The sequence below is a fragment of the Ptychodera flava genome, chromosome 10, assembly GCF_041260155.1.
Source record: "Ptychodera flava strain L36383 chromosome 10, AS_Pfla_20210202, whole genome shotgun sequence".
NCBI classification, from domain to species: Eukaryota; Metazoa; Hemichordata; class Enteropneusta; family Ptychoderidae; genus Ptychodera; species Ptychodera flava.
In genome coordinates, this window is record NC_091937.1 from 30,980,604 (window position 1) to 31,005,461 (window position 24,858).

A 24,858-nucleotide genomic window follows, 5' to 3' on the forward strand; every position below is an offset into this window, starting at 1 on the left:
GCAACGACACTACATACTGTTTACCTGTGTGTGCTGATTTCTGTCCTGTACATTTTCAGCTGCACCATTCCCAGCTGAAGGTTTTGGTGCTTGTAGCTGCCCAGTCATGACTGACAGTGCATTTTGCAAGACTGTTACCTGTCAGGTAAAAAAACAGAAAATTTATTTTGACAAAGAGTTTGAATCATGAAAACACTGAGATAATTCAATAAAATACAACCTTCCACCGTAAAGTAACTGATAAATGCTTCGACCTTTACTCTAATGTTAAGTTCAAGGTCATATAACAAGTCAGCATATCCTTATGTAACTTTGTTACCAAGTGACACATCACCCTGGCGCCCTCTAGAGGACAGGTGGAAAAACGAATGTGTTATCTGTTTCACTTTCTAGCTCAAGAGAGCGCTCTGTCAGGCCAAGTGAGCATGCAAGCAGGGAGTAACACATAGCTTTTGCCGTTTTCAGTTTGACTATAAATTTCTTTCAGCATAGACTTGTCATGAATTTCCCACATACTATCCTTTTTTACAAAGCTGATCGTTTTTCTTAAATATCATACAATGAAATACATTAATTGATAAAATAAAGTTGAACAGCTTCATATGGGATACAACAGTCCAGGAATTTGAAATAAAATATGACAGAGAGAATAGAACAGTCAAGTTTAAAGGGCATTCCAGATTAATTTTAAAAAAACTGATTTTCATTTTGCATTCTTGATCTCCATCTTCAATGGTGTTTTGTTCTTGGGTAAACTAATTTCTATAAATTAACGCAAGCAGAAGACAGTTTTTTGTTCTCATCTAAATATATAAAAGGTGTCATTTCAATAGCCAAACAACATTGTGTGCTAGTTTGATTTCAGGGAAGAAGCAGGTAAGATTTGAGGACACTCCAAAGAGGGTTTCCCAGATTTCGAGTACAAACAGCAGAGAAAGAAACAACAAGCAATCCACTTCTCTTTGTTTCAATCTTATATGCTTTTTATTTTCTGACTTTTCTCTTCAAAAGTTGCAAATCTCATGTACAGCTGGGCCAAGCTTCTGACACACACTAATCTGCCCTTTACACTTGAAGATTCAATTCTCACAGAACCAAATTCTCAAAGAATCACACACAAAAGGTATTTCGCATTTCAAACCAATATTTCATATCCCATAATGCTCCTGGATATCCTAGATTTTCATAACTTAATTTGACCGATCAGGAGAAATTGCCAATGGTTCAATCAACCCATCATATTTCACATGGAACAATTTTTGAAAAGTCGCAAATGAGTTGCCTTGTAAAAATACACATATAAACTACAGTTATGTGCTACTGACTAGGTAAAATGGTTCTCTTTGAAGGGAATAATGGAAATAAACCCCTCCTATTGGGCAACATGCAGCATATTGCACACCCATGGGGCAATATATCCAGCAATATTGCAAACCCATGAGGCAATAAGCAGCAATATTGCACATCAATTGAGCAACATTGCATAACTACAATGAAAGCTACAAGTACAGAAAGACTAATATATCCCTGACCATGCTATCTGATTACTGATTGAAATAAATTAACTTTTTTTAAAAATTAGAAAATCCATTATTAATTCTCTTGCTTTGGATTGTATCAGTGTTAGATTTATAATGAAATGGAAACAAAATCTTCTGAAAACATATTAATACTTTTGAAGTCTTTATTATACGGTATCTTGTCAATAAAAAAATAGTCTTACTACTTTATACGAATATACGCACTGTAACTTGCAACACTGAACAAGGCTGATTTGATGTTCACAAGGGCAAATTTGATTTTGACAAAAATTTGTACAGAAAGAAATGAGAATGCAATGATATTTACAGCACAAAGAGAATCTATTTGACAGATACACTGCCCGAGGGAACCGTTACCTACTGAAGTAACAAATCACCTCTTCTCTCCACTTGTGTTTGATTATGAAATTGATCACGAACATTTTTTGCGGTGGCGACACTAAATAAAATAAATACTTAAAAAATACCTGCTGAAATTTTGATAGCTCTAGGTTATGGAAAGGATTTATGGATATGTATATAGTAAGTTTTTCTGTGAAAAAAATGTGCAAATATTAAAATTGATACATCAAAGCTACATATGATTGGCTATAATGACGTGTTGTCTTCTTGGAGCTTGATCTATATGCAATCGAGTTCAAGTTTTACACTTTTTGAACTGTCATACGCATTTGGACCATCCTCCTTGAAGTTAGAGTGTTGACCCCTTTTAAGTTTACAGAAAAATGGAACGATCCTGCTTACTTTGATGGTGGATCATGCCACTTTCTGGTAAAGTTGGGGGTGGACAGCTCATTAACACTGGGTGAGGATTTGGAAAACATCTTACAACAAGTCTTTCCTTTGAGCGAAAGTTTAAAATGTTTCTCCAAGTCAAATTAAATTCAATCTTTAAATAAAACCAATGTGCTGTATGTTTGAACAAACAGAACACCATATTTTTTCATTTTTTCTTCTGTGGCCTTCAAAAATCTAATTAGTTTTTTTTGTGAATCAGCAGGATGATTTGGAAAACTGATTATCATCAGACAAGCTTACATCAATGTCCTTCCACTCAGACAAAACCATAATTAGGAGACTGCTATCAAATCAAGGCTGTCAACTTTTATAATCCAGACCTCAAAGAAACAGTTTCATGTAACACACCTCAGTTGCTAAAATCTCACTGTATTGTTTCCTGATGCTCTGCCGAAAAATCCAAACAAGGAAAATTCCTGTGATTCCGAGGGCTGGCTCAGCCCTGGCTGAACAATCAAATTCCTGCATCTAATGGCTCACAAATGGCGATTGGCGTCAAACAAATCACTTTGTTTGTCCAACCTTTTCTTTTTTTTGTGAAGCGGTCATTTGTCGCCAAGATTGCATCTTCTACACAGGCAGAGCTGAACAATACTACTAATCTATCGAAGCCTGTGCTTCTGCGTCAGAGAAGCTGTCAACGGTGGTCAATTGATCAAACACTGTAAAAAACAGAACTCTGAAAAATATTTACACGTACATATAAAATTACAGCAGTCTGTGAAAACTGATTCTCAATGATGGATTAAGAAGGAATGTGAATCTGAATTTTTTTTTGAGTCGGTGTACCAACAGTGATGTCTCACAAGCACACATGATTTGGTGAAAAATGCTACCTTCCTAATCTAATAAGACTTAGAATGCTGCAAGATTTTGTGAGATCTATATCTAATTGCTGAGTGGTGGCTGAATGGAATCCTACACCAATGTAAACATTTTTTTATGCTGCTTGTGTGATTGTAATGATGCCAATCTTCAAAACATCAAATTATCTCACCCAAATCTGAGCTACGCTAAAACAAAATCACCAAGAATAGTTACCACCTTAAACACCAGCATGCTAGTGACTATGTTTATAATACTTTAAAATAAAAGAAAGTTTGTGGTTTTAAATGTTCGTCCTTTTGTTACAAAATCCCGCACATTTTTTTCTCCCATGGCAAATCTACAAGACTTGAATCTGTTGCAAGAGATCAACACATTTTCGGAATGATACCTGTTGCTGAAGCTCAGTGCACTTCTTTTCTAGCTGGGCCTCTTTCACCGAGGCCTCATTCTCCGTTTGCTGGGCAAGAGCGGCTGCGGTGGCACTCACAGACTGCTGTTCCTGAGAGACGTGCTTGTCTTGGGTGAAATCTTCCTTCCACTGATGTAGGGCCTGTACCTGTGAAAAAACACACATGCCAATAAATATTACTATCACAACTACAGTTTTACGACGTATGATTTACAAGTGTTTTGTAAATTCTTTAATATTTTACTGTGCCACTTAATTTATCAGTTTTAGGGCATCGTGATTCCAGTACATCGTGAAAGAAAATCAGACAGGATCCATATACTCAAAGTCACTTGAAAGTCTAGGACTTCCAAGGACTTTTTCAGTAATTTCCAAAGACTTTTTGAGGTCCAAAATACTATTTTCCAAGTATTATTTTATGATCTATCTATCTGTAGTTTTATCATTTGTATGATATTATGATCTACAATTCTATGATTTTTTGAAAATGGTGGATGGCTTATAAATTTTTCAGGACTTTAGAGGATTAAGTTTCATTTTCAAGGACGTGCCAGTGTAAAAGTATATATTCATCTCCCATGATGCAATGGGAGCAAAACCGACAGATCCAACCACAACTTTTGACCAAAGGAACAAATGTTGAGAAGGAACACGGCGCCATTGAACAATTTTAGTATGCGAAGGAGATGAGAAATATTTTTTGTGATGCAAAGACCCCGGGGGAAAATTGGCAACTATCACGCAATTAGATACTGTATGTGCAATCATGGTGCACGCAACATTGAAGAATGCTCTAGTCTGATACATTGGCCTCTCAAGTCATCCGGAAAATTGAAATATAAACTCAATATTGGTAGGTTTTAGGGAGTCTGGCAGAATTCACTGCCCTGTCGTGGACTCTGGTTTGCTCCAATGGGCAGGGCATAACAGGGAATCCAACTTTGAAAAAAAACATAAATGATGAAATGTCACGACATGTCATGCTTAATTGTACAATTAGTGCTGCTTCGGTTGTTGAGCGGCAAAGGCTGTCATTATCTTTTTCATTTCTTTTGTTGCGGCAAAATGGCTTGGCGCTGATGCAGTAAGACAATTTATGTTGTTATAAAGAGTTCTCGGTGCATGGGAGATTTAAAGTGTAAAGAAATATTGGGGGAAAAAAAACAACCATGACAACAAAAGCACTATTGCATCAAATTGGTGACGGGTCGAGAGCTCTGAAGGCACCTGCTGTATTAGCTCAGTGACACGATGATCAAAAAGCAAACCGATTTGACTCACTTCAACAGGACATAAAGAGCCTGAAAAATTCCAACAATGCTGGAGTTTTTGAAAAGTTAAGCGTCTGTGACAAAGCCCATCCAACCCTGCTTCCCATGGTTGCCATACCAACCCCTCCTCAGACAACACAGCAGCTTTTGTCCGACTTTTCAAAGAAGCCTGAGTTCAGAGGTCAGAGCAGGTTAGCTCTTGAAATTCAACAGATCAAAAAGAACGAGTAAAAAATTCTCAGCATCGACATATTTCAGGATCAAATTTAGACAAGCGTCAGACGCTAACATTTATCATCCAAGTGCCACATGAATGCATGAGTCTTGGAACTTTGTGACCTTCTGTCTCGCAGTGTAGCTTTTAAAACAGAATATCTCTGACATGTGCTGTGAAAATTTTAGAGATTTTGGATATAATAGTGTCACGGTGTACTGGCTAACATGTTTTTGCATTATGGAACACTCTGTTGCAATAGTTGTGTTTTATAAAAGCTTATATGGCAGACTGCCTTTCTGAAAACCTGTAATAATTTACTTCTACAGTTCTTCATGACGAGAAAATTACAGTACTGTATCAGGAAGCTCACAAATATCAATAGCATGACACATGAAACCCTTCTCAAACATTTCCACATGGTCTGCAGAACAAATTGTGTGCCTTCTGAGTCACTGATGCAGCATACTCTGTGTAATTAGTGGCAAAACGCCAATTTTTTTTCGACAGACATTTGTTTAAATTTGATTCACAGATTCAGATGACACCAGAGAAATAAAGAGGTTTTCTATTGAACCGTTCTAGTGAGCAAATGTTTCTTTAGGTCTGGGCTGTTGCCTGGTTTAAAATACAACTTCACCTTCTTCAAATTTTATGTCGTACTGCTTTCTGTGTTTAATATGAATCTGACGCTGTTGATGATAATTTTCACAAAAGTTATCAAATTTAGCAGGAGCAAGCCCTCAGGACCTTGAAAACAGTAGGCTGACTGATCTCTCATATTTTGGTTGCTGTTTTTATGTCAGTACATTTGTCACAACTGAATCTGCAGGATTAACTAACTCAAGAGTTGGAACTTCTGATCTCACCACCAAGACACCATGAAGTTATCAAGTGATTGTTACTGACCCCTCACCACCACCGAAATTTAGTATGACCACATCATCAAGATGGAGCGATAAAAAGGGACAATAAGTGGTAGAAGAACTGACAAGAACACTTTATGCGACGGCTTCACTATGACTGTGTGTTCAACCTAAGAGGACATGCAACAAAGACTTGGGCCAGTGCCAGAGTCACCCTTATTTTTCCTCCACAGCGACAGGTGTGTATACCTGCTCTGTCAATAGGGGTCACAGGTTTTTATTGATCGTCCGTCCAATCTGCTTGGCGTTCTTTTTTTTTATTGAGCCCTGACTCTCCTCAAACACCATTGTGTCTTCAGAATACTATTCTGTTTTGCCAGTCACTTGCAAAATTTATGTTGTAATATGATCTGTGGTCTTGGAGTGCTTTTTATGAGACGGCTAAAGAAGCGTTGAGGACAGAGAAGGGGGGAGCACGTCCTCAGGATCAGCTAGGAGTCTTCTTGTGGAGAAATGGCAATAAACATGTCCTTCACGCAGATTTTGCAAGGGCGTCATAAATTATCGGCGCTTGGTTACTAAGTATCATCATAGTATAACATGAAACGGGTTAACAAGTAAATTTATTGCACCGTGCCTACGCCTCACTCCAATTGAAAAGCGTGATTTTATTGTTTGATGATGAGCTGACTGGATGTTCTCAGCCACCACCTCGTAACAAATCCCTCCCCTCATCCTACCTACCCTCCACCATGAAAAAAATCCACCCACACAATTATCTTACCTGTTCCCATAGAAACTTGATAGCCTCCATTTGTAGCGTTCTCATTTTTTTCTCTTGCACGTACATCTGTTTGGTCCTGGTGACATGAAAGAAAGACAGAAAAAAAAAAGCAAAAGGTCAAATAAAGAAAATTAACCTCCTCAAAGAGTGTCCTTGATGGGCTTCTTCTTTCACTTTATTGTGACGGGGCAATAACAGTTGATATTAAAGCAGTGTTGTACGGAGGAACAATTGATTTGTGGTTTAAGGTACAGTGTGTGACTACTATTAGACTTGGCACAGTGCCAGCATCCTTCTCCTTTGTTTGCCCCTGGCTGACAGTTTCATGCTGAGCGGTGTACCGCCAAAACTTTTGCCCGCCAAAGCGTCGGCAGGTGGATGAAATATTGAAGATTTTTTTTTTCTTGACTTCATGAAAACCTGCACCAGGGGCGAGACAGCCGATTAAGCAGCGATGAAGACCAGTGTTTTTCTCTTGCAACACGTAATACAAAGTCTTATTTCCTAATGACACCAAAGCTGACTTGGGCTTTGTCACAAGTTAAGCTGCTTTTTAACTTTATGCCTGCACTTTACAGAGTCAAATGTAACAATGCTTGACATTACATTATCAGCCAAGTATTGGGATTTAAACACATCATTGCACAACAAGGCAATGGCCTTACCAAGCACAGAGAATTTCAAATTTCTGTAAACTTTTGCAGTCAATCACTATTTTTTATAAAAAATGGCTATCTTTGCATCTTTTGTAGCAACCAATAACATACTGAAGCTTTTCAAGATCCTTTTGTATGCCTGCTAGCCAAAGCGTAATGTTTCCTAAATCATTAAGTAGTTTATTTTTACTCAGAAAACAATTGTGAATGCCGTTTCTTGAAACTTAGTAAAGTAAGCCAATATTCACCTCCGTACTTTTAGAAAGACAAATTGCAATCTTTTTGGTACATTTTGAAGGATAAGGTTTAAGATTTGCAACAGCCTTTTGGGGCCTTGCCTTTTAAAAGGAAACTGTTTATTGACTTCACAGGAACTCTTCAAAACAAACTGTCGAAAATATGCTGTTTGTTTTCTTTCAAAGACTCTCTACAAATAATATTTTCCAAAATGTACAGCGGGCCTACAAAGGCAAACTTTGTTCAAAGCAAGCAATTGAAGTAAACCTTAGCCCCTGCACAAATCCATCTGAAAAATTTATCACAATGTGGAAAACTATTTTGTGTGTTTTAAGAGTCAAAAGGGGAAAAAAGTGACTCATAGAGCCCTTCTTTCAGCTTCCAAAGAAAGGTAAATAAAGGAGAGATATGGTTATCTTGTCAGAAAGTGTGAAAGGAAAACAGGCTAGGGTGGGATGGAGGAATCTCACACACGTTGGGCAACTCTAGACGGTAGCTTTAAAGAGTAAATAAGGCACTTGCTTGTATTGTCCCCAACATCAACATCAGACGGTCATTACTTATAAATCAACATTATCAGACAATGAAACCGTAGCTATGTTTTCTTGTAAGATGTTTACTTCTAAGTAAGGTTGGTAACATGTGAAAACCTGTTGAGAGAGAGAGAGGCGGGCGGTTGAGCGGCCTCAGTGTTTACCTGTACACACACTTCAGTTGTTTGTTTGTCTGTCGGCACCGAGTGCGTCGGTTAGTTTGTTTGAAGCGCAAACAGTCCTGTACAAGGTCCATTTTATAATTATGGAGCTCATAACTGACACGGTAGAGTAAAATGCTGTGACAGTGCAAGCATGCACTCTTCACTTCAAATATTCTCAAAACTTTTTCTGTTTCAGAGATTTTCCATTAAATTAGCAAACAAATGTACATTTTCATAGAAAGACAAAATTCTATTCTTTAACTCTTGAGAATGTCAATCAGATGTTTTATCACCACAGCATAATTTCAACAAATGCTCTTTTCTTTTGTGGAAAAACAGACAGGCTTTTCTTTGCCTTTTGTTATGCCAGGTATGGCAGAGTTAGCCACAAAGGAAACACAAATTTAGAACTGCATCCAACGTGAGCAGACAGGTGAAACCATTAAATCTGACACTAACTTTTAATTTACGATTCGGGATTTAAATTCTGAGAGCTCTTAACTCTGTTAATACACTAATAGGCTTTTTTTGCAGTTTGGCGGCTTTCCATAAGCAAGTTTGACAAAATGAGGGTGAGTGGGATGAAAAGAGAAACTGTTTTGGACAGAGACTTCAGCTATGATCTTCCTGCTATGGCTTGCCTAGTATCTATAGGGTTTATATTGGGTTCTGTAAACCCTACTAGTTTTTAATTCAAACTGTGTGTACAGAGACTAGAATGTACCACAGAGAGCATTCTAAAACTGACAATTTAAAAATTGATGGGATTTTATATTACCTGTTGACATTATACCTTATGATATATGTGCTATCATGATACTATTCTGCCCTTTTGGCTAGTATACACTAATTACATTTCATAAACAAATAATGATGACATGATGTTTGGTTGACACAGAATTCTAGACATTACATTATTGATGACCCCCCCTTAGGATCAATTACTTGAAAACAACCAAGAGTGTAAATATGACCATTGATGATTATGTCTGTGTTCCATACTCTATGTAATACTCACCTTTCTAATTCAGCATTGAGCTCCTTGATGTGGTCTTCCACTCTCTGCCTACGTATCATCTCACGTGCTTTGACTACTTTGGGATTGTGCTGCCTAGCGCAGTGTCCCCTCCACCACGCCTGAATCTTGGTGGCCTCACGGACATCCTCAACCCCTACCATTGCAATCCTGTTGATGAAGTTAGTGTCCAATGGTTTCGTTGGCAAGGGTTTGGCAGACACTCTGCTGCGCGCCTTCGGCGGCGAGTCTTTGGTAAAAGTCCTTCTCAATTCAATGACCCCAGGATCCCCCCTCGAGGGCGGGAGCCTGTCCTTCTTTCGCTCCGCCACTCTCTTTTTAATGCCATCTAGTCCGTTTTGCATGATGGCGCCATCACTGCCTTCCGTGTCACTCCCAATATTCGGGGCTTTCCTCCTCTTTTGATTTTTGTGTGGGGACTGACTCTTGGATGATTGTTTTTTCTTGTCGCCTAGCAACGGAGATGGGGATCGCACAGACCTTCTGGCAGGTTCGGGGGTCAGCATGAGGTTAGCGGCGATTCGATTGGGGATATCGGACTGATTGAAAGTCTTTATTGGTTTGTCTTCATGCGCCTGGAAAGTGGACTTACTGCTGGGCGTTTTCTGCGGCGAGTCCTTTTTCGGTGACAGTTTCGTGAACTTTTTGTCAGGCTGATGAAATTTCACGGGAGCAACTTTTCCGTTTGGAAGAGCAGCTGATTTGAGTTCTCTGCCTTTGGGGTTTGACGTGCTGCCGAGATTCAGGGGCGTTCTGACGCTCTCATTTCGGTCCAAGGCACTCATACTAACGTGCTGCACGGGGCTCTTTCTGCCAGACTGAGGTTTCACTGGCATAATTTCAGCAGAGGCCGGTCTCTTATAGTCGTCGGCGCCGATGATGTCAGTCAGGTGTTTATTACTGTAGCCTGCATAGGGAGGCGCTGTCGTGGGCCTCAGCTCGTAGTTGTCTTCATCTAGGTCAGAAGATGCTGGGAGGTATATTGACTCGGACTGCAGCAAGCTGTTGTTAAGAGTGCTGCTGAGGTCAGAATTGTCTGAAAGAGAGCAAGATGCAGTTATCGAAGCAGCACTTTTTGTACGATTTGATTAAAGAGAATTCTTGCTAACAGAACGATGAGATATATTATATTACATTTAAGCTAAATATTGCTTAACCTTGTTGGGAAAAGGGCTCATTATTCTAACAATTGCGAATTGGATTAACACTTTTCCCTGCTCGACCTATCACTAGCCATCTTACCAGGTCAGTAAGAACCATTATTGACCGAAGACTTATTTCAACGTACTTAGTATGTTTCACATGCAAGAATATAATATATTAGCCCCCTCCCCCTCACCACCAATCGACCTAACATGTATGTTACCTATCAATAGACTTGGCAGACTACCATTCAGACATACTCATTACTGAATTTCACAGATTTGACAGGATAATGACTCCTGAATGATACATTCTAGGGGTCTGAAATCTGTAAAATTTCCATTCACTCTGCAGGCCCACGATTAACCCTTTGAGTGCTCTAATTTTTCCCACCAAAATTTTAGTGCAACATTTTACCAAATTTTGTGATTTTTCTGTAATTTGTTTTTGACAATTTTGGACAAAATGGAAATCACATTCCATGGCTACAGTTCTTTATCAAAATTTGGCAAAAATCTGAAAAAAATTTGATGGAGGTATATTCTTTACAGGCGACAAAAATGACTGGCACTCAAAGATACCTGGACATGCAAGAATCATTTTGTTTGTCTTACCTTCTTCCAAATCATGAATGACTACACCCAATGAGGTATCTCTGTAATTTTCTGCAGGGTGGAAGTGCGCCCTGTTGATCACGTTCTGGTTGTGATCCCCGACGGTGGAGCCCCACGCTTTCGTCGGCATGCTCTTGGGGCTGGAGATGGTGCTGTCCTTCATCTGGCTCTGGTCTTTTCTCGGCGACCTCTTTCGTTTCGGTGAGGAGCTCTTGGACGGCGTCGGCGAGGAGGACCGCTCCGGCTGCTTGAAGCTGGTGTCGAGGCTTTTCTCTGTGAGGCGACCGCGGGAGTCGTGGAGCTGCTGCTGTTGGTAGAATTGCCGTTTGCTGAGGATCTTGTTAAGTTTTTCGTCTTGTTGGGATTGTAACTGCAAAAGAAGCGAGAAAAGTCAGTTACATCAATCATTGCACATCCATGGCTTTCAATACCTCTCTGCACCATGATTTAGTCTAGTCTAATTGCTCAGCAAGGTGCATTTGGACCTTTCCACACTGAAATGGGGTGAGTAGGATAAACATTTACAAAATTCATACAGTACCATGGTGTATCTCATGAAGTTCATCCTTCAACTTATACCATACTGTTTCTCAAACAACCGTCAGATCACTTTGTCGAAACCACAGAAGCATGGCGTGGTTGGAACACCTTATAAGGGTCTCCGATAACGCTAGGCAGTGAAGTACAACAGATTAATATTGGGTCAACTGGTTCTTTTTTTGTGTCCAAGCAACCAAGGATGATAAACATGCTATACTGGAAGGACATCAATGGGCTACCTGTTGTGATTTATGTCTCTGAACAGTAGCCAACATAAAAGTTGCTGTAACTCTCAAGTTAATGTTTGATAAAATGGAGACATGTGAATGAAGGAAGTTAGATGAGAATCGTTAGTGTGTAAAAATCAGCCGAGCCGAAAATCTACCTGACCACTACATCAGGCTGTAGATGACAAAACTCTTGACTAGATTCAATGAATGCTTGTATCAGCACCCATTTAGGAATAGTAAATATTTTGAAGCTACCCGGCAAAATTTAAAGAGTATCAACCTTTAACCCTCACATCCAAAATAAACATTTTCATCACTGGGGAGAATTGAAACAATCAAAATTGACACACCTCTGTAAAGGCCTGCACTGTGACTGATAAAGACAAGGACATATAGTTGTGTGGTAATATATGATATTCAAAACATGCACTCTTGAACAACTTACACTTCTCGTTGCACCATTGCTGTAAGTGTTCCAGGCCACAGTATAGCTATTCATGGAAATAGACACAAACACAACCAAACAGACCTCTTCTCGTAATGGCCAGTTTCTCTGTGTTTGTGTATTAGAAGTGGGTTTGTATAACAGCGACAAGTTGCCTGTATATTTGAGGTCTGTGACCCTTGGACAGTGTTTTATCTTATCAGTCGGACATCTTTCAACTCCCTAATCTTGTATCACATAAACTGCCAGCCTTTTTAATGATGTCATAATTTAATATTTATTGCAGGCAGTAATGGCAAGGAGCAAACTGGTTACAGAGTTCACCCAACATCACCGGGTTTATCTTTCAAAATTATCACACGCTGGGGCAGTGCAATCAGGTGAAGTATTAAATGTACACAAATAACATGAAGGTTTCTGAGGTGGAATTTCACATCATAAAAAGACAGGTGCTAACAGGAAATCAACTGGTATTAAGCCCTAGAAAATTTTCAAAGAATCATGCAGACACTTTTTTCCAATGAAAATGGTTTTTGCATCTTCAACATTAGTAGCGACAGAAACTTTGATTTCATCAGCATTGCTGAAATCCCATTTTATAAGATTATCTTTACATCATTGGTCAGGCTTAAGTCATGTGACTTTCCTCATTTGCATAAAGGAAGAAGGACAAGCAGTGATGGTTTCAAAGATATTTGTGCCAAAAAACTCAATGTTTGAATAGATCTCAAACAGACCTTACACACTAGACAAACAGAGGCCTTACAGCCATTGTGATCTACTGGCCTTGCTGAACAGAGAGATCTGATAAGCGCTTGTCGTATAGTGACCTGTGCCCTGTTTACTCAACTTGCCCGCATCCGAAAAAAAGAAAGCTTTTGAATTGGTGGCCTTCGCGAAAAGCAAGCATTTGATCCGATTTAGATTACTTAATAACTGTTGTGAGAAACCAAATTGTAAACTTGCTCAAAATATAAACTTGCTGACACACACAAAAACGTTTCATAAGCTTTTCTGAGGAAGGCAATGCACCAGACTTTCTTCCACTGAAACACTAAGGAATACTTGCTCCTCCTTGTCTGTGGCTTTTGATGAAACATTACAATTTCAAATATACCCTCTTTCATGATTATCCTGAGTTGTGGTGATTTCTTTTTAGCGCTCTCCCCCCCCCCCCCCCCCATTTCTCCATACACTTCTCTGTTTCTTTATTCTGTGGTTTCATATCACGTTTTGTGACATCCCTTTTCTTTTCTTTCTAGGACACAGAAAAATTAGCAAACTGCAATTCACAGCAGTGAACAGTTCAAAGCAGAAGTGAAACATTTCATTTGATCACTGATGAACTTGGGAAACAGCCAAAGAGAAAAAAAATGCTTCTAAGAATTTCCGTCAATCTTGATTTAAAAACGAAAACATCTTGACAGCTGAAGCAGAAAAGAAAAGTCTTCCAGCCGATGGAAGCATCAGACACATCATAAAATTGTTTAAATGCCAATAAAACACACAACATGGGAGCAATGCTGCTGGGGTATGGGCAACTGACGCGATTTGACACGACAAAACAGCATGTAGTCATGGATACTCAACAGCGTACGTGTCAGCATGGCACTTTGATCGGTGAAAAAGGAGCCCAAAATGCGTGGTATACTTACATCTGATGACATCGTTAGGGGACTAACATGGCTTAAATACTCCACAAGCTGAGCGTGCTGGCCCGGCCGGTAGTTCCTTCCCTTGCCTTGGCTGTACAACCACTCAGCTTTCAAACTGCAGTGAGGAAGTGAAAGCAAAAAAATTAACAGAGCTTTAACCCTTTCACCCCCAGTTCCCTGTATACAGGTCCAACTTTACCATAGAAAACAATGGATTTGGGACAAACCATGGTGGTGAAAGGGTTAATAAAACGAAAATGGCTGATAGTTTACAAGTATGAGCCAATACGTGTCAGCACCACTGATAACACTTAACACTATTTGCATAACTATTGTTTCACAAATTTTAAGTCACCCGTCTTGAAAATTGATGGCAGTATCGATTTTTTTCCCCCATATGAACTTTGGTGATCCTGAACTCTATCTCACATGATGCAGGTTTCAACAGCTGTCTTCCTCATGATATATAGTTCAGAAATGGACTTACATTTCCTGCTTTTATACATTGCTGCAATGCTTTTCATTTGTCACACATAATCTCTGGCGACAAACACCAGATCTTTGTCAACTCCTGTTACGAATACGTTACATCTACATTATCATAGTTACTCACATTTTGTTGAACAAAAACCAAATTGTATCAGTTCAGAAACAGAACAAAGCGAAAGAGCCCTGCACCTCTGCCAAAACAAACATTACTGCTCAAATCTGCAGTCTGTCTGTCTGCAGTCGTAGAGATTTACTGATGGTTTGAGAAATTGCAACTTGAACAGCCCACACTCTAAGTGTTGTAAGTTATGCATGCAAAAACAGATGTCCATGCACTTTTAGCAGTATCTGATCGAATTGACTGTCTGCTGAACAATAGCACTGCTTGAAATGATAAAGTTACAGGGTGATTCCGACTGACCTTTCAGATGAGAAGTACAGAAAATTGTAAAATTTCTGCTCAAAATTTGTCCTTACCTCTCTTTCTGGGAGACTGGGAGACTGTCCAAAATCTTCAGTTTGAGACACCAATTGATGGCATACGGTCGATAATCAAACCCGCTGTGATTGTAGCATTAAGGAAAAAGTAAAGACATCCCTCCAGTAAGAGAGATAGAATAAGATTGCGAGCGGCTGTGATTGGCAATCTCTGGTAGCCAATTGGATTGATGGAGTGAGTTTAAAAGCCAGAGAGCTTTGTTGAACAATATGCTGATTGTCCTGACACTCTGTTATCACACTCCGTGAACTCTGGGTTATGACGCACAAGGTCTGGACCTTGTCAACAAGGAAAGCATTGAAATAATTGATATCGCTTGGTGTTTGTCTGTTTTCCAAAATTTTTTTTTGTATAAGCTCTGTTCTGCAGGACAAATATATATGTCAGTGCATCATCATGGGTGATGGAAGGATGGATCTTATTGGCTCAAAGTCTCAACCTGGAGACGTAAGAATATCGTACATCCGGAACAACAAGGGACATAATTCTGTGTGTCTTTCCTGTTTTGATTAAAGTAACAAAGCATGGTGCTCGCTTCTTGAGCGGTACACAGTTTCGCATCGTTCACAATATCCTATTCTTTCACTTCGCTGGCCACATCCGCTTTGAAACTATGGCACAACTGACTTTTTAACAGTTGGCACGCTTGGCAGTAAATCCTAGACATTCCACAGTCAATGGACTCCTTCTTTTCGGACACAAAGATAAAAAAAATACCAGTGTGGTTGGAAATCTTCAAACTTGCCTAGCAACCTGTGGACGGCACTGCATCGAACACAATCACTTTGAGTAATTAGCATTGCATTGTATTCTTCGGAGTCGTTTAAGGGCCTGACCCCGCCTGACCTCTGCAGCCAAAATGAAGTACTCGGTCCAAAATATGTGCTCGCCTGCAGGTTTTACACAAATCCGTCATGTACTCATAAACAAGTGCACAGCTACAAGTATTGACATGTATTACAGAAGACAGCTATACCTTGTGATAATGGCACCTGTTGCATACCAGAACTGCCCTACCTAAACTACCAAAGTTACAAGAACACTCAAGAGTCTAAAAGGAGGTCCCATATCTCTGCACCTGACAATCCCTTGCCACTGACGCCGAAAAAGCATCTTAAGACTAACCTCTCGGGGTCGGGGGAAATGTGAACAAATTTGAGATTGTTTGAATTTTTTCTTCTAACTTCCTTGTTGTTAAAATTCACACAACCGGTCTACACACACAGAAACATGAAATCATTTTCATTGGACAGTCTGTAACTTTGGTTTGAAGACTTGCAAGTACAACTAAATGTGTTTTTTGCATTTTCTGAAATGGTACATTTTTTTTCTCCTGCTTCAAGCTTGTCCACCAGAAGAAAGTATCAAAATTAGCTGTCTCAAAAAAAATTATCTCAACTGCCGAGTGATGAAGGAGAATCCAACCATTCCTCTTCAGAATTTTATTGATCTTTTCGTAAGATTGGGGGATCAAAGATGGAATGTACTTCAAGAGTAGCACTTCTCCGTTTTCTAACTTTTTAAGATCCCTACAGACTCAATGACTCGAATGCGTCTATCACCTAGATACCGTGTCAATCATCATACACACACACTACAGCATCATTGATCGGTATAGCTGTCAACTTTGTTTCCTCCCGGTTTTCGTCAACACTTCCATTGTCGGCAAGTGCATAGCTGGCTACCCGGGTACTGCTGAAATTTTAACGATTACCGGCAAATTTCTTAAGTAATCGCACGGAAGCCATCTAGGATCAAAACACGGCTTTGGGAATTAATCTGTCTAAACTAACCGGCCTTGAGTTGAAGGACAACTTTGTGTACTGATTTAAACCACACTACAATCAGTGTTTTCTTTTTCTTTGATTATTGTACTGCAAGTCACCAGTTACACCTGATCTCACAATGGATTCTTTGTACTCTTGCATGGTATTGTGTTCTTTTGTTTTGTCTTATCAGTTTGATCGCAGCGCAGGGGTTTTATTTTGGACTCTTGAGAATACAGGTAAAAAAAAGGAGACTAAGCGTTGACTCTATCGTAGGCCACTGGATATCCATTCTCAAAGTGTATTGTCCTTGAAGTCAGCACTAAATGAAAAGTTACTGTTTATACTGGCGACACTCTCAAGGCTGGGGGTATAGGAGGTTTATGTTTTGCATTTCAGAAAAAGTGGCTGAAGTCAGCAGTATTATGTCAGAGAAAAGCTACACAACACTGTCATTAAAAACATGTTTGACAGTCCAGGTAAGGGCAGTGTTGGCACTTGTCCAAATTTTGACACAACAAAATCTCGGGGACCACAGATTATTTCTAATCAACGTCTCGTAATCCAAGTATCTTTAACACTAAAAGGACATCATTATGTAAGAATATTTGGGCAGTGGTGGTGCGGTGGGGAGGTGTTTTTTAAACCAGAGCAGTGACTTATTCAATCAGGTATCCTACCGGTTTGTTTATCCATGTCTCTGATATTCAAATACAGGCTGGAGAGGCCCGATTATGTTGAAACTCCACTTTTCAATTAAGTACTCCCTAATACAAGATTATCTAACCTCCATAAGGGTGGGGGGTTCTTTTCCTGATAGGGAAATTTCTCATGAATACTAAAATGATCTAACCCCCGTGGGGGTGTTCTGATGGATACTCAAATTATCGAACCCCCATTGGGGGAGGGAGGGTGTTCTGATGGATATTCAAATTATCTAACCTCCATTAGGGTAGGGGGTATGTTTTCCTGATAGGGAGATGTCTTTAATGGATACCCTATCTTGAGAAAATGGGGACCACATCATCCACTGCTGTCTTAGAATCATCCTCTGTTGTTTTTCAAATTTGATGGGTTTGATGAAAGAATGGGCGATGGGGAGAGGGGTAAAAGTTTGAAGGTTACACCTGTTGCAAGCTCTGAAACCGACCTGGGTTTGGAAAAATTATCGATGACATGTGCTACGTAAGTTAAAACTTCATTCAAGAGAACTTGACCTCGTCTTTCTTGTCTCTGGTTGGATACTGTGATGATGTCATTGTTCAGACCGTGCCTCCTAATTCATTGTCCCTTTCATGAATGACCTTGTGCGGAGTGCAGTTGGCCTGGCTTGATGGCATTGCTCCAAGACAGAGTGTGCGTTTGGATTGTGAAGGATTGCATGTGTGCTTGTGTCAAGATTGTGTGTGTGAACAAATATCAAAACAGGAATCGCAAAGCTAAGAATTACATAGTTCTATGCTGCAACAATGACAATCGTGTGGAAACTTGAAGGCTGTCTTGAATTTGTAGAACTCAATTTAAAGGCCAAGTAATGCTACCTTTTGATGATTGTTTTCGCTATTTTTGTTTTTCATGTCAACCATAATTTCTCATTCCACTCCCTAAAGTACGCTGACATACACAGCATTAAGCTTGTCATGTGTAAAGCGTGTTGTTATTGCTGGAAAGTGAAATCTGGTCTGGACATGAATTCAAATGTAAACAATAACAGCGCATTTTACCCAATAGCCACTACATTGACAAACTAAATTTCATCATTCTGGTGGGAGTAGTAAAAGGACTTGCAATTGAGGTACAAAATAAAAATAGCAAAAAAATTATCAAAAGTTAGTTTCTGGCCCTCTAAGATGAAAATCCAAATCAAATATTTATTATCAAGCCTGTGAAATCAATGAGGGACCAAAACTATTACAGCCCCCATGCAAGACTTCACACATATACCAATTACCACGGGAACTAAATGGGTCATCCAACAGCATTCTGACAAAATAGGCAAGACTGAGACCCAGTATTGACGTCAACTTGTGACTATGATGAGCTAATGGGGGAAGGCCACTGCCAATGTAGCAAGTTTGCCTGGGGCCATGACTGGCTATAGATTAAGCTTCACGCCCTGGCTGTCTTTGCGTCAATGAAGAATTTAAAGAGAATGGGGAATAAAATATTGCCTAGAGCCAAACACGCCATTTTTACGTCATTCAAAGTCATAAGAAAGGAAATGGCATGATGACTAATGAGCTGCCTATTAAGAATAAATGAGTTCAATACCACAACCCATTATCAAACTAATTTATATCTCTTAAACACATTGACGTAGATAGGCATAAAAAAAGACAATTCTTGGCATTATAAAACAAATATTAAAACAGGTGTTACTTTTCAAACGACTAAAAACCAAGAAATGTTACCTTTACACCTGACATTATGATTCAAAGCTGTTGATGAGCTCTAAGCATTATTACTTCATGCTCTCCTCTGATGAAAATCTCCATATAATCTTATTTAGTACCGGAAGGTCTAGGTTCAAAGGATTAAATAAGCTGAATTTTGTTGAAGTGTTAGACACATATTCGACACACCATTTTGTATCCATGTAGAGGGAGGATTTTTTACAATGCCATGTGGCCATAGAAGCTAGTCCAAACAGAGTGGCAGAAATTGAGATATACACATACACAAAAACATGCATACAGACATACCGTACATAAGATGATACCTACCTAGCTACCTACACACATGCATGCATTCATATGCATGCATACAGACAGACATACATGCATGCACATGTACATACTGTACATGCATACATGCGAGCATACACACAGACATACATGCATGCACATGTACATACTGTACATACATGCATGCGAGCATACACACAGACATACATGCATGTATGTGTACATATGGTATATACACATACATGTACATGCTTTCGTCACTTGCCCCTGAGCCTTTGACTTTCTGTTACAGGTATGGGCAAATGCATAATACATGTTATTTGCCACAGTGGCTACATCATCGTTTTATAGGCACAGGAGGTGCAAGGGAGTGTTGAAAGTCCAACATACATACGAAAATGCATGCATGCAGGCTTACCTATGTACATACCTTCATACATACATACATACATACATACATACATACATACATACATACATACATACATACATACAATATATATATAATATATATACACGTTACATACCCACGGGGTACATACAGTTCCTACATAGATAGGTTACATACAAAAGTTAATGATAAGTACCGTACATAGGGCAAAGATGAATACACTACACTAGTTTTACTGAAACTTTTGAGAAAGGATACTGTCCATCAGCATTTGTCATCAGCACACAGGGATTGTTCATAATAGAGAGCTGCTGCAGACTTAGCAGGCATGATACGTACGAAACCTGCAAAAGAACAAAACAGGTTGATCAGTGTTTGAAATTGAAGATAGCAGCATCTAATTATGCAACTCAGGTGACATGAGTTGGTTGTGTTTGGCAAGCAAGTACACATTGTTAAAACTAGTGGATGAAATCACTGGCATACAAGAAGATTAAACATAATCTTCATAAACCTCAAGACATCATAAAATATAGGTAGGTTAAAAGTGTATGATAAATCTCTTTCAGGAACAATAAGATGTTAATCCCCAAGTTAATCCACCTCTCACTGGCTTGGAGTTAATCCCTCACCACTAGATGATCTCTGTAAATTATGTCGGCCCGATAAAATATAGACGGACTCCAGAAGTGGCTGTTGTCACGAAACACTGACCCTGTGTCTACGTACACCTATGAGTCAGCCCTAGATTTTGTCACATCGAAACAAAACAATAAACAGACAGTGGGGCCACAGCAGGCTATCATAGACAGTATTAGCAGGTACCTGATTCCGATTATGCTGGAGTTGTCACAGATTAAGGCAAAAATATCCCCAAAAAACTAGTGAAGAATGTCAAGATCACAGAGTTGTGTGAAGTTTCCTGCGGGCATGGAGTTGTAGGACGACGGAGGAGCAGGAGTTACACACGGTAGTACTGCCAGACAATAGTGGAGTTGTGGAGTGACCAAACAATGTAGTAGAACTGGCACTGCGTGTCATGTGTCGTAAAAGCGTGACTCTCTTGGCACTGTGCCTAATCAGCGCGTAATTTCAATGACTGGCACAACAATGGTCAGGGAGGATGGGCTGATCGCCAGTGAATCAAAAAGGTGGGCCGGGTTTGTTTCTTAGTGATGGCCACTGTGTACAAACAACACCTTGCCACGCCACTTTTGCATGCTCTCTTTGGAAACATATATAAAGATAACTTCTTCGAATTAATCGAGTTTTTTCATCATTCCCTGATTTTCCAATATCTTGCAGGTTTCAGCCAACACTGGCTACACTTGAAGTACAATGTTGAGTGAGACATAAAAAAACCTGTGACATTTGGACATAGATTTCTGAAGTCTTTGTCTGGGTCCATGCCAACTCTATATGGCAGACGCACGGTGCAGAGCCCCTGATGAAACAACTTGTTTACTGCAGAGGCAAGCCGATTTTCAGACACTTAATTAGAATGTGGAGGTAAACATCTTACAAATCATTTCTGAATACAAAGCCATTGCAATATCACCAAGATGAAGCCTTCGGGAGATTTAGTATTTTTTTCTGACAAGCTTGTCGAAGTATACCTTGCCCTGTATAGCATAAGGCAATAAAGTCTGTGATTATGTCTTTGGCTTTGGGAGTGACCTTAACCTTTGTGACTCTTGCCTCAAGGACATACATGTAACAAGATGACAATGACGGCATGCTTGTTCTACCTGCCGTGTTCTTGACACATACACATGTATGCACCAACACATTCACATACATACAAATTACCTGTATGAACTAACAATAGCTGTCCGATAACTCTACCACACTCACAACGTACAACCTTGTCGTACTTGGCAATGGTGCCTAGACACTGACATGTTTTATTAGCACACAATCTAAACCCAAGGGCTGTATTATTTGCAAGATCATAAGTTCAATGATGTAGAATACACTTTGTTTGGAGTCATGGCTATATTTGGAGGAGTTGGCTCATCATCGCGCTGGGTGCCATAAACATCCATTGTACTGCAATATGATAGATGCGGGCATTGATCACAGGCAATGATGCTATGAGCACAACAGAAACACCTTTTGTTGGAGGCTTTTTTACTCCAGCCACAACAAACTAAATGTTTCACCTGTGTCTGCTGACCACATAGTACATGTCACACCTGCTCAACAACCAATCAGGAACAAGAACTGTAAACAACGGATCAGTGAAACTCACACGACTAATTACACCTCAACAGACTCTCACGTACGGAATATTGTTGATCTACTATATTTCAAGATTTGTCTCTTCTCCTGCGTGTGACAAACCATTGAAAACGACTGATTCCCATTTCTTTTGTTCTTTTCATAACAAAATATTTGTTTGACTTTGGCAAGTTACGCACAATTCAAAAGCCGAATGCGATTATTTTTTGTTTAGTCCTTCATAGAGGGCTCATTACAGAATAATGAGCCCACTGCCTGTGACCCGATGAAGCAATGACAAGTAAAAGTGCTATGTTCAAAAGCAAAACACCACAACAAGCCTTACACTCATGATCCTACGATGGTTAATCTGGTACCTTAACCACTGCCGTGCCTCCGTAATCACTCAAAAACAAAAAAAAAACGACACACTCACTTGGTCAGTTTGCCCCACAAAAAAGACACTTGTATCTAACTTTAGCGACTACTTTCCATCACAAGTCACACTCCCTTTCTAAAACTGATGTAATCCAGCTGACAATGCTAATCGAGCTCCCCTAGTGAGGTATGAACCTAATACAATTAACTGTAATATTGGGTTTGCATAACCGCTAATGCATGTACAAAACAATACTGCCAATTAGGGAGCCTATATCCTATCAACTGCGTACTGGAAATGGAGTACAGTTGTATGTTAAGGAATACATTATCTTGAGAAGTGGGACAACACACTTTGTAGCTAAAGCAAGAGGGTTCAGGAGGGAGGGAGGGAGGGTAGACAAGGAGGTTGAGGAGGGAGGGAGGGAGGGTTGTTCTTGAAGAACTAAACATAAGTCATAGCAACGGTAAACTTCTGATTTGCTTTTAATTGGGCATTTTGTACAATTACTCACTGGGGAGTTCCAACCAGGGGATCTTGAGTCAGGTTTTGTTTGTTGTTGTTGTGAAAAAAACTGGTAGAAAGGAGGGGGGAACCCTAGCATGTTCCGACAAGACCCAATGCCCAGGAGTGACATAAAAATACTTGGCAGGGAAGTGCCCGCATTGTTGGAGCCACTCAAGTGTCAACCACCGTAACTCTTCTCGTCTGATTACGAGAAGAAATAAATAAATCTGAAATGCGTGGCTCTATGGGGCGCTGGGTATAAAAAGAAACCCAGTGTGGACGTCGGCCGCATAAGAGTAAAAAGTGACAAGTGGACCGTGAACGGTTCCACTCCAGTGAAGTTCTAAATCGGGTAATGACAGAGTAAAGAACAAAGCAGATAGAATTGTGTGTTGACAGACAAACTGAAACACAATTAAAAACTAAATTTCATCATCGTTGAACTTATAAAAACTTGTAACATGGATAGCAATCATAGATGGGCCAAAACAAACATGTTTCTAAGACACCAAGGATTCTGAGCCTAATGTGCTGATAACGACTGCAAAAATCAAACATATGGCAAGGTGAGGCAGAAGGTAGATGGTGAGACAATGCTATTATAATGGAAAGATTTGCATGGGTGAATCTGTAGAGATGCAATGATGGTTGGTGATGAATGATTTAATTACAGGTCCTCTGAGAGTAAGGGGGAATCTCTTCTACACCACTCCAGTACCAATCATGTGTGAAGCAAACTTGCAAACAATTCGAAGACAAGCACTTCTACGTCCATGCATCAGTGTACATCTTTTGAAATTCTTTTATGCACCATGTTCACCACCATCGGAATGCAATAAACGCAAGCAGTTATCTGGGTCTATGACCCACTTTTATGCCGAGATACTAACAAGAATTTATACCTCATCTGAAATCCTGGAGAATTTCTCAAAAAATACATTTGACTCTAAGTTTTTCAATGAATAGGAGTAAAAAGATGCGAAGTTTTTTCAATGGATAGAAGTAAAAGGCTCTTCTGCATTAAATTTGCTGTAGCTCTCAGCACTTTCTGAGCCATCTAGTTGTCAAAGAACATTATTAACTTTTAAGGGCCAGAGTCAATTCTTGTCATCTGTATATAACATAACACATACAATTTTTTTCTTATCCAGACAATTTTTTACAGATTTTTCACAAAATTTTGATCAAAAACTGTAGCAAAAAAAAAGTTGTGTCCATTTGGTCTAAAATTATCAAAAAATTACACAAAAATTGACAAAAAATTGTAAAACGTTGCACAAAAATTTTGGTGGGATCAGTTACAGCTCTCAAAGGGTTAAAGCTCTATAGGCTGTAACTTTTGATGTGCATGTATTTTCCTGGATTTTTTATTGTTTAAAAAAGACATTTCCCAGTTGTACTTTCAAAATCACTTCGAACTAGTTGGAGTTCAGCTTGTCAACACAGCCTGCATGTGTGCACTGTTAAAAAGTTGGGTTTTTTGGGTTGTTTTTTTGGTTTGTTTTTTTTTTTTTTTTTGGGGGGGGGGGGGGTTGTTTGAATTTTCATAGTTCAGAGTAGAAATCATTTGTCAAGTAGAGCATTGCATAGACATGTATGGTCTACAATGCATTGTGTTGACAAGGCTAATACAACATTTTAACATACTTTAGGAAAATGTACTTGTTTCCTTGAACCAAAATGATGGAAAAATTATCAAAAGTTACAGCTTTTGTCTTTTTTACTCCACTATACCAATTAACTTGTGATAATTCTTAAGTGAAGGCTTTTAATATCAGTATTTCCACATTTACTTTTGCAAGGTGTGTTTAAATGACAGTATCTAAGATAAAGTACTTGTCCACAAATTTAAAACACAGGCTTGAACACAAAGTGGGACCTGTACATTGCTATCAGAGCTTCTTATATGGTGTACAAAGTTTTTCTCTGACATGCTAAGTGAGAATGGCTTTCTCAGCG

At 39.4% G+C, this 24,858-nt stretch overlaps 1 protein-coding gene across 10 annotated transcripts in view; it reads right to left on the bottom strand.

The window, feature by feature from the left end:
- LOC139142499 (serine-rich adhesin for platelets-like) overlaps positions 1-24,858 on the bottom strand; it is an 87,981-nt gene that overhangs the window by 12,891 nt on the left and 50,232 nt on the right. For 8 of the 10 annotated variants that reach the window (XM_070712452.1, XM_070712442.1, XM_070712443.1 and 5 more), the window contains 8 exons: positions 20,052-20,137; positions 14,931-15,014; positions 13,965-14,079; positions 11,095-11,464; positions 9,320-10,373; positions 6,712-6,787; positions 3,556-3,723; positions 25-138 (listed from right to left, as the gene is read on the bottom strand). In XM_070712452.1, coding sequence (XP_070568553.1) covers positions 25-138; positions 3,556-3,723; positions 6,712-6,787; positions 9,320-10,373; positions 11,095-11,464; positions 13,965-14,079; positions 14,931-15,014; positions 20,052-20,137 — 2,067 coding nt within the window. Of the gene's footprint in view, positions 1-24; positions 139-3,555; positions 3,724-6,711; positions 6,788-9,319; positions 10,374-11,094; positions 11,465-13,964; positions 14,080-14,930; positions 15,015-20,051; positions 20,138-20,396; positions 20,419-20,618; positions 20,830-24,858 lie in introns of those variants that run through there. The other 2 variants (XM_070712449.1, XM_070712451.1) reach the window with 2 other exon arrangements.